We start from the raw sequence: 17,962 nt of genomic DNA on the forward strand, positions 1-17,962 counted from the left end.
TGCCAGATAAAACTTTGTAGCTTTGCGTGACATTTATAACTTTGCCAGCAAAGCGCCAAACGCAAAAGGTATGCCACAATGAACGCCAAGAAAACAATTTTGTACCGCTTTTTTACTAGTCAAAGTTGCTGTGGATTTCATATATTTTGCTTTAAAATTATCAGCAATGTAATTAAGTTTTATGTTTCTGCATGAAAACTCGAATTTGGACGAAACAAAATAAATATTAAACTGGCTGATTGTCAAAGCGCGCAAAAAGATGGGAGTTGGCCATCTTTTCGCTTCGCGCTGCAGCTTCGACGATTTATGTGGCATGCTTTGTGCATTTTCATACACTTCATCTTATCTGTCAAAGCGAATCTGTCACGTAAAGCGAAGCAAAAGTTTTATGTGGCATCAGCTTTATTCGTTCGTTCATGCTGCTCAGGATCAGCAGTATACATTTCAGTGTTCCTTACAGAATTTTACGGCATGCTGACTTATTTAAAGACGCTATTAGCAAAACTCTTTATACTAAAAATGCTCCCTTAAATAGAACTTTGCTAGAAATCAAAACGATTTCTAGTCCTCTAAACCTTGAACTCTCTATGCCGGACAGTATTTACCGAAATCGGCTTGACTCTTATTTAAATAATTTCTATGATATTTTATAGGTAATTTTTTCTAATATGTGCAGTCTTTAAGAACATCCTGTTGATAGCCTTCAAATAAATAATAAATAAATAATAATTTTGTCTACGTTCCTATTTCTGAATATCTAAGTAACTTGCTGTTTCATTCCACTCAGTTGTTTGCCCAAGGCTTTCCCAGTTAAAGCCAATACCCATTTCAAAATATTCTAGCTGATTCTAGCTGTAATAGAAAATGCAAATTTTTTTAACTTTCGGGGCATCTACTCCTTTTTTGAGTTGGTTGGTCCGAGCCCTGGTCAAAACACACGTCATGAAATTAAACAAAAGAAAGTCGTGCAACGAAAAACAAACATTTTACGTGGAGGTGAGTGCGATACATTTTATCCAATTTCTAATTTATTAGAAAAGTGAGTCGTTAGATCTCATATCTTTACCAGCTGAAAGATGCCATTGAGTGAAACAGTACTAGCAAGGAAACCTAACGACCGCAGGAGGTGCGTGAAATGAAAGCTTATTTTCGATTTAGTAACCCTCGGCAGCTAGAATACCAGTAATATTAAAACAAAAAACAACGATACTTTTGCGATGGATACTGTGCAAACAACAGCCGCTCGGTCTTCTTCTCGAAGGTTAAGCAACGGCAAGTCCTATGCATCGCCCACTTTTAATACTGATCCTACAACCGCCAAGCAACATGGAAGTCGAGCAAATGCTGCAGCTATAAACAGCGAAGCGCTAATGCAGCTACAAGAACAGCAGCGCCTGGTGCGTGCCTCCCTGCTATCCACCAGTTTCGTTAATCTGTGCATCTTCATAGCGGGCTCAAGTGTGGCTTTCATCCTCTATGAGTTTCTGCATTTCAGTCCGTATAGCACGCTACTACGCCATGCCACCAAGCAGCTGCAGCACTTACCTGGTGAGCATTTCCTGCAGACGCGCGATGATTTTGCAATTTATGCAGCGCCAGCAAAGGGCGCGCTAGATTTGGAAGCGTTTAAAGCAATGCAAGGTAGTTTAAAAGAGGAAGTGTCCGCTCATGATTCTGCGACCAATGCAAAAGAGGCGCTCGACTCGCTAAAATTGGCCACAGAAATGCGCGCGCTTGGTAAGGATGATAAAGCGCAACGATTATACGAGCATGCTTTCGCGCTGGCGCCAAAGCATCCTGAGGTGTTGCTTCGCTACGGAGAGTATTTGGAGCATAATCAGCGCGATATTGTGCTTGCAGATCAGTATTACTTTCAGGTTGGTTAAAAGTTAAAAGATGTTTTTACTAAAAATATGTTAATGGAGTTGATTTAACGTCGTAGGCTCTGATGCTCAATCCCGCAAACACAGAGGCTGTAGCAAATCGTCAGCGCACCGCCGCCATTGTACAATCAATTGACGAACGGAAGCTAGAAGTGCTGGACTTAAAGCGTGACGCGCTTTCAGCGGTGCACGAATCAAATTCGGCACTACGGCGCGCTAAGAAAGAGGCTTATTTCCAACATATCTACCACTCCGTAGGCATTGAGGGCAATACCATGACGTTGGCGCAAACGCGTTCTATTTTAGAGACACGGATGGCTGTCGATGGCAAGTCGATAGATGAGCACAACGAAATTCTTGGTTTAGATTTGGCTATGAAATACATTAACGCGAGTTTGGTAAATAAGTAAGTAATGCTATTTCAAAAGATTTGCAGTTGCGGAAGTTATAAAAATGTTTATTTGATTTGCAACTTAGAATTGAAATTACCTTGAAAGATATTTTGGAAATACACAGACGTGTGCTGGGTCATGTTGATCCCATAGAGGGTGGAGAATTTCGACGCACACAAGTTTATGTGGGGGGTCACGTGCCACCTGGTCCCGGTGATTTGGCTGTACTCATGCAACGTTTTGAGATTTGGTTGAATGCAGAGCATACGGTTTCTCTGCATCCAGTAAAGTAAGTGTAGTATACAATATTAAAAAATGTTTAATACATAATAAATTTTGCTTGCAGACATGCCGCCTTGGCACACTACAAACTGGTGCACATACACCCCTTTATTGATGGCAACGGACGTACTTCGCGTTTGCTTATGAATGCGTTATTGATGCGCGCTGGGTATCCGCCCATAATAATACCAAAGCAACAGAGGTAAGTAATAACATGTTAGTTATGGAATATGTATTACAAATTTAATTTATAACAGGCACAAATACTATCAATTTCTACAGCTGGCAAATGAGGGCGACATACGTCCCTTTGTGCGCTTCATAGCCGATTGCACAGAGAAAACTCTGGATCTATATCTTTGGGCAACAAGTGATTTGCCACAGCAGATACCAATGCTAGCGCAAACAGAGAATGAGTTGGCAAGTGTGGATAAGTTAGTGACGGCCACAATGACTGACTCAACCGCAGCAGAGAAAGCAACCACAGCGCCGGTAGATATATTTGAATCTGGCTCGGGGGAAATTCCTTAACATTTTATGAAAATTTTGATATTATTGTATGCCATAGAATTTAACAGTGAAACGAGAGTCGTAGACGTCATAACTTAAATGTAAGCTAGATATGGGCTAAAAAGTAGTGCGGGTGGTAAGCGAAAAAGAATCAAAAATTTACATTATGCTAGGGTTATTAAAAAATTATTTTTTTATGCGCTGATTATTGTACTTTTTTATATGTGTATGTAAATATGCAACACTTGACTGTGATCCATTGGAAGTGTAAAAGGGTTTAGTTAAAAACTTGACATAGATTTCACTCCGTATACGCGGCATGCTGCTGAGGAAATGCATAAAATCTTTGTACGTCAAATCGAAACTTCCGAATTTGTTAGAAAAATCTAAAGTTTTTTGTTCTGTGGTGTAAATTAATATAAATGCAGAAATAATTTCAAATTATAATTATTAATAATGCCAAAAAGCTACATTTATAAAAAGGGCACTGCCAAATTGTAAACGATAACCAAATAACAATTTGACTTAAAGTAATAATTTATTACAATGTATAACATATTTTTAACTACAATTTTACGCAACAAAAATATCACTTCTCTAAGCAAAACACGATGTAGCTACATTCGTAAAAATTATTGAGTCGATCATAAAGCACAAATTGATTAAAAAAAATATATACAAATTCACTGCGATGTTTGCATTTCAGGCTTTATGTAACCAAATCATTTGCGTATTGGTTACATTTCATATACATAAAAATTTATGTACCGTGGAATTAATTTTTTACGTTTGTATAAAATTTATTGAAGGCCTAGCAGTTGGTTACTTAAATTGTAATATAATTTTATGTATATACATACATAGATACAAACATGAAGGCCACAGCTAAATTATTGTATTGCAATAAAAAATTTCTTGTATAAACATTGTATATTAAACAACCCATGTTCGCTAAGCTTATGGGCAAAACCTAAGTGGCGCGATCTATAATTTTGCCTTCTGTAAATATTCTTTGTAGGTGACATCTCGCCACCACACGGGTCGCTCAAATACTCCCGGCGCTTGCACAATGGACCGCTGCAAATGCTGGTAAATCTGTGTAAGAATAGCAAAATAATTAAATTCTAATATAACTCTGCTTTCAGCCAAAACCGGCTTAAAAACTTACATTGCCATCGCTCATGCCAAGCGGCGAATTGAGTATGAAGTCTGTGGGCGCGATTGCATCGACCAGCGATATCGCTTCATTCTTCAGTACTGGCAGCAAATCTAAAATTCCTTGTTGATAATGTTCTGCCTGCGTATTATCGCGGAAATAGCCACCTTGATAGTATATGCCGATGTGTTGTGTGACCAAATGTGCGCCGTAGAAGGACAAGAGTTGCGTGAGCACCTTTTTCTCATTCGACGGCGGTAAATCGTTTACGAAGCGATGGAAAACAAAGTAAATTGTGCGCTAAAGTAAGAAGGAAATTAAATTTCTATTAAACCAGCTATATGTATTTAGGTGCATACGAAGGATGCATAAGTACCTGTGCATAGACAACGGATAGCTGTTGTGCATAAAAAACTTGTATATTGTTGCGTGTTTCGAATGCATTTTGACCTTGTTTTTTCAAGCTTTCAAACCGACGCACAGTGGCGTCCAACTGGTAGGCAACCAACCAGTTCAACGTCTTCAGCAGATCTACGTAAAGCACGCGAAATATGGATTAGAAAAAATAATTTCGAAAATCCCATTCACTCACTATCCGGATGGAGCGCTTCTGTAGCGCCAAGCGCCTCCGCCTTTGTGCCCAAAATCGCATCCATATCCTTCAAGAAGACTGCAGAACCCATTGGCGAATCACGCTCGAAATTCGCGCTGCTACGTCGCAGGCTTATCAGCCAATTTGATGCTTGTTGTATAAGCGTATTGTTCTCACCCTCATATGTGCAATTGGCGTCATTGTCATTCCGCAGATCACCCAAGCCGGCCACTTTCAAGTAGCCATGACCACCGCATGCTTCACGGCATTCTTGTATACCGTCACGTGCCGCCCAAGTGCAGATCGGTTTTGCTGCCGACGAGATAGCATGTATTTCCATGCCCTTTTCAGATGTGTCCTCACCCAAGATAGTGCGGAATGTCAAATCTACGTTGGCGGTGCCGATCCACATGGTAAATATTCTCAACGCATAAGCGGTCGCCAAATGCGGCAGTAGTCGATATTGTTGCGACTGGTATTCTATCACAGGCCATTCCTCATTGCTGTCATCGGGACCAAATTGCTGGCGGCATGCGGAGTAGCGTGTGGCGATTGTGATGGCCTTGCTGAGCGCAACATAAGCCAACGAACATATATTCACGCGTCCAGCCGAAAGTGAACCCAAAGAGGCGCCCAAACGCTTGCGACTATCTTTAATTTTGCTCACATAGTTACCTTGCTCGTCGATATCGCCAGTTTTGGAGAGCAAGTTCTCGCCAGGTATGCGGTATTGGTCGAACATCACAAAGCTGAAAAAATTTCACACAAGAAAAAAAAAATACTAAGAAATAAAAAGAAAAAATACATATCTAATCCCGCACTCACCCATTATCGATGCCGTTCAAGCCAATCTTCTCGCCCAAATCGCCAACTGTCACGCCAGGGTACGGCAGGAGCGTACGTTCACTGCGTATGGGCACGAGAAACGCATTTAGCCCTTGATATGTGTCGTCGGGCACATACAGCTGTGCGTAAACGATCGCATGTGTGCAAGTTTTACCCAAATTGCCAACCCAGCACTTGGCCGCCTCGAAGTCGGGTGTGTGAATGATAAACTCACGCGTCTTCGGGTCGTAGGAGGCGCGCGTGCGCATACCGCGCGCATTAGTGCCGTGAGAAATCTCAGTAAGCGCAAAGGCGCCCAAGATTTCATTCCTAGCGATTTTCGCGGCATACTTGGCCAAGCGTTCAGTGCCCAGCGAGAGTATGGTGCTCGGAAACATGCCATTCGAGAGTGAGTACTTAACGGACAAGCTGAATTCATATGAAAACATGCTTTGTGCCATGGCAAGCGACAGGTGCGGTGCGGATACGTACTGCAAGAATTACAATCAAAGTTAGATATGGTATGAACAGTTTTTGTTTAAAAACTAATTGATTACTAACATCACTTAATCCATAGAACTGTTGTTCCCAAAGCAATTGACAGCGACGATTAGCCAACTCACGTTGACGGTCCAGTGATGGAGTTTCTATGCCATGTTGAAAGTCAGGATGTTTTTCCATAAACTGCCAAATGCGATGCTAAATGAAATAAAAAGAAAAAGCTAATTAAAAATTGCGACGGATGGTTGGTGAGTAAAAAAGCGATTATGTTAAAACACTACTATTAGTTAGGTATCTCGTACCCTTCGTTGGTTAAAGATATCTAATATACAAATGACCGATAACTTCACTATTGAAACTTATGATTCAGTTGCTATTGAAGAATTTAACAATTTTTTTTTTAATTGTAGGTAGTACTCAATAAACATTGTGGCGATCGTTCGAAAATGACCTTCGATATCCAATATGCATATCGAACTGAGAACGAACTCATAACCTACCTTAGTTTTCCAACGATCATAGTATATTGGAAACACACTCAATATGGGTTCGAAAAAAATGGCAACTATAGTAACAAGATAGAAAGTAAAATCAAGCTCATTCTCAAAGGGATATATAAGACAATCACTCTCTCTCTTTAAAATTTCAATTCGATAATGGGCTGGATTTCGAATTCATAACGAAAGAAAAACACATTGGATAACGAAGGTTCCGTTTTGCTGAAGAATGGCCTAGTTCTCGAATCTAATACTAACCTATGCCACATTCGTTATCGAAGGTGAGACTCGAAAAGAGGCTTCGTTTTCCTATCATTTTCGAATTGTTAGCCAAGCACAATCTTTATTGGGTTATTACTATTACTAGGTATGTATTTGCAAAGATAAAAAATATGGGTAAAGATATGAACATATGCATAGTACATCGAACCTTATCAAATAATCTTGTTTTAGCCTTTCATAGGTTCATTCTATATCAGTGAATAAGTTGCCGCTTTACAACCTTTGATTGAAACCAAAATGGAAGAGGTGCAGTTGCTTCATATAAAAAAGACAATTTCCCAGAAAAAAATTTTGCATATACATACATATGTACATACATATTTTAGGTCTAATAAAATTAAGCATAGATTTTGAAACTACGCGTTTATTTGTTGTTGTTGTTGTAGCGGCTACAACAACCCCGCCCAGATCGGTTAATATCTCAGTCATTGTCGTCAAGCTCAACTAACGGAAGCCCCAAGAAGCGTGCAGCCTCAATGGGGTCAGCCCACAGGCACAAAGGCGTTAGCTCAGTCGGATTTTCCGGGCATACGAAGAGCTGTTTCGAGTCGTGGGGTATATCTCCGCATTCCGGGACACTCATTTGGCACATCTGCATCTAATCTGCTCAGTTATGAGTTTAACCTGCTGCAGATGGAGCTCCGTCACAGGTCTGGAGTCTACATAACTCGAGACTGACTCCTTGTGAATGCCGTTCAGGGCGTGTCGATAGGCTGACGGGTCCGGAGGTTGCTTAATGAACCTCTGGAAGCAAGTGTCTGTTCGGGTGTCCACGTCTGTGGCTCCCCACTAGTAATTGCTTGCCCAGCATTGTGTTGGCCTCCTTTATGGGGAGCATTTTCGCCTCGTCGTGCAGGTGGTGTTCTGGCGACATCAGAAGACATCCAGTCGCTGTCCGAAGTGGAGTGTTTTGAGTCGAAAAATGTCAGCGAGTGAGGTTTGCTTAAAAACATGCTTGCATCTCTTCAGGTTATAACCTCCCAATAAATTTTTAGCATGAGGAAGACATTTAATGATTCGTCACTGATTGTGCCTCATTCCTGTTATCTCTTTCCGCATAGTTTTAAAAGTTACTGCATCTAATGGTTCAAGCACTCAGGGGGCTTAGACTTCTGCCTCTCTGGTTAAGCTGTTTGCTACCTCGTTTCCCTCTGTTCTCTTAGGGCCTGTTTTTCAAAGCTGCTGTGTTGCAAGGGCTGCTAAGTTTCTCATTGCACTTAAATCGACGGCTGAGAGTGGAAGATCGACCTACCTCAGAACATGGCTCAAGAACACCCTACTTCCGAAGTTGATCAAGCGAAGCCCTATCTCAGCAAATGGTTCAAAAACGCGCTATCTCAGCTGCCAATGTATTGAATTTACACTGATATAGGGGGATTTTTTAGCCATTTGCTGGGATAGGCCGTTCTTTAACCAACTTCTGAGATAGGGCGTTCTTCAGCCGAACTCTGAAATAGACCGCTCTTGAAACATTTTCTCCAGCCTCTAAAGATAAGTGGGGGTTAGAAAGCTCTCTCTACGGTAGTTTTAATGTAAATAAATCACATAAACTGGTAGCGTAGATCTTCTCTTGACAAATGCTGTCCATAGGCAGTAAAAGCCTAGAACCCGGCCAAAGATACCTTCTCCTATGCCTCCTGGAGCTTCAGAGGCGTCTACAGAGTTATTGTTGTTGCAACAGCATATCAATTCCCCAAAGAGTTTTTGGGGAACGACGCTGGAGTGACAGTCCTTGGCCAGAGATACAAATTTGGGTTGTTTCGGTAACGTAGAACCGACTATCGTCATTAAATAGTGCTTGCCTGGATGTGTGCGTTTTGCCCGGTAATGAAAGAAGAAGTTAAAGTTTGGCGGAAGATATTCCCACCGTGGCTGTTGTAGCTACCACCTGCCCATGGGGAGTACTATCATGGTGTACATACATCTCAAGAGCTTTGGACTGCATCCCCTACTATTAGACTGTTATACGCTTGCACTCTATTAATGGCTTCATATCTCTAGATCCGTAGTCGCATCAACTCCAGCCTTTTGCATAAACGTAATCGTTTTTGGAGCCTTAACGTTTTCCCCTTAAATTGTTGTGGCCTTATTCATAAAAAATAAAGTAGGTTTAAATAGCTTTATAAATTGACGTTTTCTTAAATTTTCCAGTTTATAAACCTTCTATAAAGCTACTTTATTTTTTGTGAATAAGGCCATTGATCTTTAGGAATGCAAACAAGCAAAAAAGTAGGTAGATGCCATGCTATATTTATTGCATTTTCAAATATGTATGAGTGATTTTAAAAATGTCATCAACATCAATCCAGTAGCTCGTTTCTGCACCAATTCTCTGCCAAGGCGAATTCATATATAAATTTGCCGCCTTTTTCTCTACTGTTAATGAGTAGTAGAGAATGACGTATATTCTCTACCAGTAGAGAAATAATCGGTAGCGAAGAGTTACAGAAACGAGCTACAGTACTCGTAAGTAAAGTCTTATTATTACAAAGTGATAACCTTAAAGGTCCCTAGGGGGAGATTCTTGACGCATGATTCGAATGTTATTGCGTCAACAAGTGCGGTTGCGATCGGAAAATTGTCACTAACTGATTACATAAGCTCCCCCCCCCCCCCCCCCCCCCCCCCCCCCCCCCCCCCCCCCCCCCCCCCCCCCCNTGTTGCCTACATATTTCCCTACCTTGCGGCTTTACTGGCCTGTATTTATAATTGAGGCTTTTTACGTCGTTTAACAACGTCTCTAATTTTTTATTTTTTATTCAGACGATTAGCTGCTCAGCCAAGTAGCGATAGCCTTGGTGTCACTCGAGAAACGCTGAAAATTAATTGGAGTAATGTCTGACACCCTATATCGCAGAGGAGTGTGCCTCAGCGAGCAGGGATACTTCAGCTGCCAAGAGAGACCCGCGTAACTATGGCCCAGACTCGACCATAGCAAACCAAACATATGTATGTCACCTGTCCATTGAAACCCACTTAGATATGTACCTATATTCTCTCTTTGGTCCGACTTCGTTGAAACAGCACGTTTCTCCGCTTAGCGTTCCCAATATATTAGTATCACTACATACAACTTTCTAATAGTCCAACAGTGTACCGCACTGTTGTGGTTACTTTTTTTTACCCATCCAATCCATCTTTTCCTCCAAACACTTATGACGTTTGAATTTTTTTCAATCGAACTTTAAGCCAACTTAGTATATACATATGTATTGTATACGTATTACCTAAGCACTACAGTTCGAAGTGATCGGAGTATTGAACTCATTCATTGATAAAGATCTTATTGCTGTGCCACTTGTTTGAAATCTATATATATAAAAAGAAGTTACATTTCCTTGGTAATCTTATAACTCAAGAACCGCCGAACCGATTCCCACGGTTTTGCATTCGTTGGAAAGGGCTCGGGCTNGTTACGCATGACTAACAACATGCTGATATTAATTATTCACACCTGTGAGTTTTTTGTCTGTTGGAGATAATGTCAACAACGTATGTACATACAGTATCGGTCATATCTATAGCACGCCATTTCAAAGTGATATTGTGTGCAACTTATGTTTATTTATTTATTTTTGAGAATTTTCAATTAAAATACGATTCTTTCTCTAACAAACCCCATATAAAAACAAGTTTAACAATTTGTAGAAAACTTCAAAAAAGTCATAGTCGGTCATATCTATAGCACGCCATTTCAAAGTGATATTGTGTGCAACTTATGTTTATTTATTTATTTTTGAGAATTTTCAATTAAAATACGATTCTTTCTCTAACAAACCCCATATAAAAACAAGTTTAACAATTTGTAGAAAACTTCAAAAAAGTGCAACAAATTTTCACCTAAATTTCAAACTTTTTTCTCAGAAGTGTTTGAATTTTTCTGAATACACAGTTTTATAGCCCAACCAATTTTAGTCTGATAATGTGCAAGTTTCAAGTTGCTAAAAGTTACCGTTGATTTTTTAGAATTTTTTTGTTGCACTTTTTTGAAGTTTTCTACAAATTGTTAAACTTGGGTTTATATTGGGTTTGTTAGAGAAAGAACTGCATTTTAATTGAAAATTCTTTAAAATAAGTAAATAAACATAAGTGGCACACAATATCACTTTGAAATGGCGTGCTATAGATATGACCGATACTGTATGTAGTAGTATTTAGTGTCCAGCAGGAAATTTCGAGCATAGCGAATGAAAAATATTCTTCTTATATGTATATTGAGGTCATAAAATGGTATCATCTTCAACTTCTTGTCTTTAAGCTAATCTTTAACAGAGAAATACATGTAAAATTTTGAGGAACGAGACAATTTTTGTCCTTTGAAGCTTATGAGTTTCGCGATATATGCTTTATTTACATTATGTACGATTGGTGGTTACAAAAAGTATAGCCTCGTCGGAGGGTCTCAAAATTTGTAAAATTTCGTAGGCCTATGTAATATATGTTTTGTTGTAGGTTTAAATTAAAATTTGTAAGGGATTTTATTTTTTGATTAGTGTCATTATCGCAAATGACCAACAATATTTTTGTTTATATGTACTAGATACATACATACATATGTAAGCTGACTAATAAAATGTTTAAATAATACAAGTAATTTTTAGCAAACAAAAAACCGACTTCAACTCCCATATAAAAAAAAATATATATATATATATCTCATGATCCGCTGATCGGATCTTAACCAGATAGATTAGTACCTTTCCGATGCGAAAAGAATTATCGAAATCGGTTGACGTGGTCCAAAGTTATGCGGTAACATACATAAAAAAAAAAAAAAAAAAAAATATTCCCGACGAACTGATAACCTCCTCCTTTTTTGGAAGTCGGTTAAAAAATGTATGTACGTACATACATACATATGTATGTAACTAAATTGAAGTGTATAACCCATCTCTCATGAACTCTACACACTTCTACCAACACTTTTGTTTAGCACCTCAGTGCTCTGTTATACTACATTTCTTACACTTTGCACTAATGCGAACTTTGCACTGTGACTAAACTAAATTCAGCTCATTAACAAAAAATGATAATGTCAATATCTAAGTTCAAATACATACATACACACGGAATGGTGCACGTAGATTTTACCTGACAAGTCGCTACTAGTACTTTTTTATGCTTTTTACTTTACTTTAATTTTAATTATTTTTTCTCACCTTCAAGCGTATGTGCTCCTCACCCTCCAATACGACGCTCATACGTTTGTAGCAAAATGTTGAAAGTTGACGATATTTTGCCAATGGACCACTCTTGAAGTCTGGAAATATCGTCTTATCTTCAAGTATATTTTCCGATTGCGGCTCAGCTGACTCAATTTCACTGGGATTTTGCAAAAGCGATAAATATTTGGTTAATGCAGCCATTTTTAATTACGTTAAATTTTTTTTCCAGTATGTAAATGTGCATATATGTATGTATATATCGGTATTTCTGAGTTTACTTTCGTATAAATCTAAGTAAAGTGAATTGTGTGTACAACGCCAAGCTTGAATCAAGACTAATTTTGTGGTCACTGCCCGTTGTGAAAGCGAGCCGCTGTGTTTACTTAAGCAGTTCGATTCCTCGCTTCTGTTGAAATATTTGCTCTGAATGAGATTGTGGAATGCAGTGCATATTAGTGAGTGGCGAGTGTAAAATAAATAAAAGAGTGAATTTAAATAAGAAATGTGCGATCAAAACAAAATAAGCGAATGCACTTTTTTATATGTATGTGCATGTGTATGTTATATTATTTAGAAGACCTGATTCCGATGACCTTTGTAGACTTTTTATTATCAATAAAAAATCAGTGAAGCCGTAAATAAAAAAGTGTTTAATTTTCTAACATAAAAAAGTCTTATGAACAGAAAAAAATTTAATAGTTGTAAAGAAAAAATTAGAACCAGAAATTTCGGGTCTGCCAAATTTTACAGCGGAAATGATTACTCCGTTCCTGGGCCTACCGTTAGTTGAGCTTGACGACAACGATTGAAGGACTAGCCGATTTAGGCAGGGATTAGTTATGTCGCTATAACAATAACTCCGGCGGTGACTACATCCAGTGACGAATAAGAGTACTGGCACAGTGAATTTTTCGCAATATATGCAAAGCTTTTTGTTATTATATATTTTCGATAGTTTTTTATAAAAATATACCTCATACTACACCATAAAACATTAAAAATAAAATCACTAAACTTTGTGCAAAACTCGGGAAAACTCTATAAATTTGCATAATAATTTACAACTTTCTATACAAAAAATTCTGAGTATGCAGTTTTATAGCCCATTCAATTTAAGTATAACAAAGCGCAAGTTTGAAGTTGCGCGTTGATTTTTGGCAATTTTTCAAAAAGTAGCAAATTAGTGTTTGTTATTGAATTTTCCTGAGTTTTGTACAAAGTTTAGTGATTTTATTTTTATGTTTTATGGTGTAGTATGAGCTACATTTTTATAAAAAAACTATCGAAAATATATATCTCTAAGTGAAGGGCAAATGATCTAGTGCAGTCTTCTAACAAAACTTCTAGGTGGGGATCAGTGCAAGTACCTAACCGAGCGCTGAAAGAAACCCAAAGGTCTGAAAAGATAAACTGAGAATGTTATTATCAAGCTAGCGGAGGAAAAAATATCAGGCTAAACGAAAAAGAAATGAAAAGTAAGGCAATTAGAATGACAAGAGCGAAAGCACCTCTACTACAGCTGCGACAAAAGGGATCTGGTGTGAAATTTAATTCCACCGCGTGAACCCCGATAGAACAGAGGCCTGTGGGTACACCCACCAGAACCGACAGACCCGGCTTTGAGAGCCTAACTGTATCGACCAAAATGGCCTCGCAGTAGCCCGTACCCTGTTTTTCCGTCATCGTTCGCTGGGCTCTCCTACGTCTCGTCTTTCCCAGAAAAGTCCACATGGTAGTCAGAGTAACTTCCAATCTCTCTTTTCATCAGCCACACAGTTTTCTGTGATGGCCTGTCACATATGCCCGCCTGACAAGTAATATTCCAACTCGACCGATAGTGAATTGGGACGTACGTGAGCCCAGTGCTCTGAGTAGATGTTCACCTCCCTCACAGGAAAACTAAAGCCTCCAGACTCCGAGACCGCCGGGCAACCAGCAAACCTAAGTCTAGCAGCCGCCCTTGCTGCAGCTGTTTTACCTGCTAAATATATCAACTAAAGCTTAACGTTGAGGGTCCGATAGGACAGTGGTCTCTCAGTATACCCCGAAGGATAGAGATACCCCGCCTACTGATTTCTCCAGTGCGTTCCGCCAGAATGGGATTAACTATGGTTTCATAGTGTCAGGAAGTAATCTTGGTAGAAAGGCACATTTTACATCCTAATGAATAAAAAGGGTTTCGTTTTACTAGGACTTACTGCAAGTCCACATTTCGCAGACCATCTAGTCACCAGGTTCAAGTACTCTTGAGTTAAGTCGTAGAGCGTATCTAAAAATTTGCCCGCCACCACCTACACACCAACTCCTCCAGTAGGTCCAGAATCTAGAGAAGAGGGAGAGCTCACCACCTTGGGGCGTGCCCCTTTTTATCTTGCGCTGGACGGTGGCACCACCCCACTCCGTCGCAACAACTCCGTCACCGATTATAAGCTGCAGGAGCCAGAGAAGGTCAGTTTTTACCCCATGACAACCTGACTACTGCCCCCGGTAGTACACTATTAAATACTCATGCGATATATGTGATACCTATGACCGTGGTATTACCGATTGAGGAGATGAGACTGAAAAAAATCATTAATTTTACTTTAAGGACCACCCTAATCAACATACATTCGTTAATTACTTTGTAACACTTTACTAAACACTACAGAATACCAGTCCAGTACATTTTTATGTTTAAGAAACTATTCACTTACTTGTTATTAGTAATTGCCACCATATTGAGAGTTCAATGTTTCCACAACACTTAAGACGTTAAAAGGCAATTTCGTTCGTTTTTTTTTTTTTTTTTATTTATTCAGGCCAACTTTTGTGCAAATTGCGGGCTAACGTAATTCCGACCGCACAACGCTATTTTCGATTTGCAACTATTTTCGAACACAATATCGTTAGCTTTATCAAGAATAGATATAGTTAGCGCACCTTGGAATTCGTGTGCATTTATTTATGTACACACACATGCATAGGTACATTAGACCATACCAGAACAAAAGCTCGCCATTCACGCCTGTATCCAAAGAATTTTTTCAGGGCAATTTGAAAAGAAAAAAATTATAATTTTTTTTTTAAAGGCGAACGTAGGGGTCGCCTTTTCAATTTTTTATCATATCTTCAGCGAGAGCGAGAAGAAAGATTTGACACTATCGTATTTTTTTTTTTGGGTAAACAAAATACTATCTATCTTATTGGAAAATTTTCCCTCAAGATTTCTTTAAGAGAGTCGATTGTCGAAAAAATAAAGCGAGAAAGTTTTAGATAATTTCAGTATTTTCCCAGCAAATATCAATTCTTATCACGCTAACGTACTACCCTCATGACAGTAAATTAAAGCTCACTCACGAGGTTTTCGATTATTCGAGAACTATTTAAAAAAAAAAATTGTTATTGCCGAAAGTATGTGTCACCGAAAAATTTAAATTTAAAAAAGATTATACCTAGGTTCTGCAATTTTTTTCCTGAAATTGCCTTACAAAAATACTTAAAGACTCAGGGGAGCACAGCGAACTTTTTTTTGCTTGCCTATGAGGTGGAACGGAATAATGCACGTAGGTACATATGTACATAAATTTGTACATTAGGGCGGTCCATAATGCGGTTGAAAAATGTTAAGTTCGAATTTTCATGCTACCTGTGTTTTTTTTTTAATTTCTAAATAAAAATATATTTAGAGCTCGCTCAAAGCACTCAAAGTTTTCCAAGTATTTTATATGGGGGAAAAAACAATTCTTCGTAGAATTGGTATAGAATTCTTGAAAATAAATAATTTCGAATAATTCCGGAGACCTCCAATAATAATAATGTTTTTTGTTACCATTTCTTAATATTAATTTTAATATTAACTATTTACTTATAAGTCCCCCCATAATCCCTAAAAAATGTAATGGGGTGCCCGTTTTTATTAAAAATGGTTAAGCAAACAATTGGGTATTATTACTGGCAGCATCCTGAAGCGAAACAGAGTTTTCCGATTAAAACATATTTAGTTAGAAGAATTCTATACCATTTCTGCAAAATACTGTTTTTCCCCATATAAAATATATGGGAAACTTTATATATGACTTAATGTATGTAAACCTGTCAATATTTTTTAATTTTAAAATAAAAAAAAACAGACCCCTGATTTTTGGGTATATAACACTATAGAACAAAAAAAAAACACCTAGAGTGCGTATATAATAGGTTTTATAGCTGTTGGCCACACGAACAATGACTCATGCTCTGATTTACTAGATCAGTTCGTGTTCTCGAGAAAACAGTTTTCATGATCCAAAAATCTGAGTATAGCGCCCAAAACTTTTTTCCACAAATTTCTAAACTTATCGTTTTGCTCGTTCACACTATTTTCAACCACTATAGGCCACAAAACGATGAATTTTCTAAATAATTTTTTTGGATCATGAAAATTATTTTTCTCGAGAATACGAATTGATCTGGTAAAACTGAGTATGAGGCATTGTTTGTGTGGCCAACAGCTATCAAACCTGATATCTGCGCACTCTAGGTGTTTTTAAAAGGTCATTTTTGTTGCACAGTATAACAATCCTAGGGTTGAGAACATTAAAATTCCGACTCTGCTTCTTTTGGACCACCCTAGTGTGTAAACATGCATATGTGCGTGCTTTCATTGCGTTTAGACTATTAAGAACTGATTGGGCTAATCCGTCCAATATCTCGATTAGATAATTCCATTGGATGGTGTAATATTGGTCATATCGATATAAAGAACGCTGATAATGGGTGCCAATGTTCACAGCGAATCACTGCTTCTTTGTGCGTTGTTATTTTCTCGTATCACCGAAACGATAATTATATTCTTTTATAGATTTTATTTTTTTTTTTAATATTTTATGAATGCCAACGTCGATTGGTTTTTTATTATTTTGCACCCTAGACCACAGCAAAATTTTCTTTGTTCTGCTTTATTGCTAAATACTAGGGATATTTTTAGCTTGCACATACATATGTATGACCTGCATTTGCATATTTTGGTGCATTTGTAAATTCATAACGATTAAATGCAAACTGTTGCCATGGTAGCAAGCATAAAATTTGCAAATGCAAATCCAAGATAATTTGCTCAATACTCTGAACAGCCCTACTATTTTCCACTGCATAAACGTAAACGTTTATACATTAAAAAAAAACAATCGCTATATTCAATCAGCCCTTAAAATAATTTAATCACAAGCCCTTTATCGTTAACTTGGCCAGATGTTTGCATGTACGGTCAGTTTTTGTTCAGTACACCAGCGCGTATGCGGTCGTTGATTTATTTATTGCTTGTTGTAAATGTAGTAAAACTTTTGCTTTTTACTTGAGGTTAGTGCGCTTGTTTATTGCTTGCCGATTAAATTACTTCGCTATTGATTAGTTTGTGCTCAATGAATTCCATTTCTTGCGCTCTCTTAATTTGTATTTATTTTAGTTTTTGTTATAGAAGCGTTTGTTTTTGTTTTGTTACTCATAAACTCATAAAGCGCAATACAAAAACAGCTGTTTGGAGCGAAATGTCATTAACAGCTGTTGGGGGTATTCACGAATGAACAAAAAAAAAAAATTAAATTCAAAAACTTTCTAACCGAAAAGCTTTTAAGTACAATTTATGGGAATCATAAACTTTTAAATTGTGATTGTATGTATCAGATGGCTGAACGGAAAAATTATTATCCAGTTGCTACCCTCAAATCATGGTGAAATTATACCAGGTGTAGTAATCCGAAAAAGAATAAAGATTTGACACTATCTTATTTGAAAATTGGCCTTTATAAATTTCGATAAGATAGCCGACCACCTAGAGAGGACGTAGGCCCCTTTTTTCAGGAAGAGGAGGAAAAAAAAGACGGGAGCAAACGGCGAAGCGGATGTAGTAGATAAGAT

At 38.2% G+C, this 17,962-nt stretch overlaps 2 protein-coding genes across 12 annotated transcripts; one reads left to right on the forward strand and one right to left on the reverse strand.

Moving 5' to 3' along the window:
- Nucleotides 1–828: 828 nt before the first annotated feature.
- On the forward strand, nucleotides 829–3,750 carry Fic (FIC domain protein adenylyltransferase). Of its 4 annotated transcripts, none has more exons than XM_017621433.1 (6): nucleotides 829–996; nucleotides 1,052–1,877; nucleotides 1,943–2,289; nucleotides 2,361–2,564; nucleotides 2,622–2,759; nucleotides 2,840–2,977. In XM_017621433.1, exons 2-6 carry the CDS (start codon nucleotides 1,218–1,220, stop codon nucleotides 2,880–2,882), a joined length of 1,392 nt encoding a protein of 463 aa, XP_017476922.1. In that variant the 5' UTR covers nucleotides 829–996; nucleotides 1,052–1,217; the 3' UTR covers nucleotides 2,883–2,977. The 4 variants fall into 4 exon arrangements, with proteins under 4 accessions (XP_017476922.1, XP_017476901.1, XP_017476916.1 ...); XM_017621412.1 differs by having other exon boundaries at nucleotides 833–996; nucleotides 2,815–3,750; XM_017621427.1 differs by having other exon boundaries at nucleotides 833–996; nucleotides 1,070–1,877; nucleotides 2,815–3,750.
- A 13-nt stretch (nucleotides 3,751–3,763) lies between these two features.
- On the reverse strand, nucleotides 3,764–17,547 carry Acox3 (Acyl-CoA oxidase 3). 8 transcript variants are annotated; one of them, XM_017621380.1, is made up of 9 exons: nucleotides 17,400–17,547; nucleotides 14,782–14,952; nucleotides 12,080–12,242; nucleotides 6,202–6,339; nucleotides 5,641–6,131; nucleotides 4,816–5,564; nucleotides 4,600–4,754; nucleotides 4,236–4,523; nucleotides 3,764–4,162 (listed from the first exon to the last, which is right to left on the reverse strand). In XM_017621380.1, the coding sequence occupies exons 2-9, from the start codon at nucleotides 14,802–14,804 to the stop codon at nucleotides 4,052–4,054; spliced, it is 2,118 nt and encodes a 705-aa protein (XP_017476869.1). In that variant the 5' UTR covers nucleotides 14,805–14,952; nucleotides 17,400–17,547; the 3' UTR covers nucleotides 3,764–4,051. The 8 variants fall into 8 exon arrangements, with proteins under 8 accessions (XP_017476869.1, XP_017476864.1, XP_017476856.1 ...); XM_017621375.1 differs by having other exon boundaries at nucleotides 14,782–14,977; XM_017621367.1 differs by having other exon boundaries at nucleotides 17,289–17,547.
- Nucleotides 17,548–17,962: the final 415 nt, after the last annotated feature.

The sequence above is a fragment of the Rhagoletis zephyria genome, unplaced genomic scaffold (assembly GCF_001687245.7).
Source record: "Rhagoletis zephyria isolate East Lansing unplaced genomic scaffold, Rhagoletis_zephyria_1.1 Rzeph_scaffold_00041, whole genome shotgun sequence".
NCBI lineage: Eukaryota > Metazoa > Arthropoda > Insecta > Diptera > Tephritidae > Rhagoletis > Rhagoletis zephyria.

Coding starts and splice junctions, on each gene's coding strand:
- Fic (XM_017621412.1), top strand. CDS start 1,218: ATGGATACTGTGCAAACAACAGCCGCTCGGTCTTCTTCTCGAAGGTTA. Junction 2,565..2,621: donor GTTTCTCTGCATCCAGTAAA/GTAAGTGTAGTA, acceptor TTTTGCTTGCAG/ACATGCCGCCTTGGCACACT. Junction 2,760..2,814: donor ATAATACCAAAGCAACAGAG/GTAAGTAATAAC, acceptor AATTTATAACAG/GCACAAATACTATCAATTTC.
- Acox3 (XM_017621351.1), bottom strand. CDS start 12,286: ATGGCTGCATTAACCAAATATTTATCGCTTTTGCAAAATCCCAGTGAA. Junction 4,755..4,815: donor AGAAGCGCTCCATCCGGATA/GTGAGTGAATGG, acceptor TGCTTTACGTAG/ATCTGCTGAAGACGTTGAAC. Junction 4,163..4,235: donor TTGGCATGAGCGATGGCAAT/GTAAGTTTTTAA, acceptor ATTCTTACACAG/ATTTACCAGCATTTGCAGCG.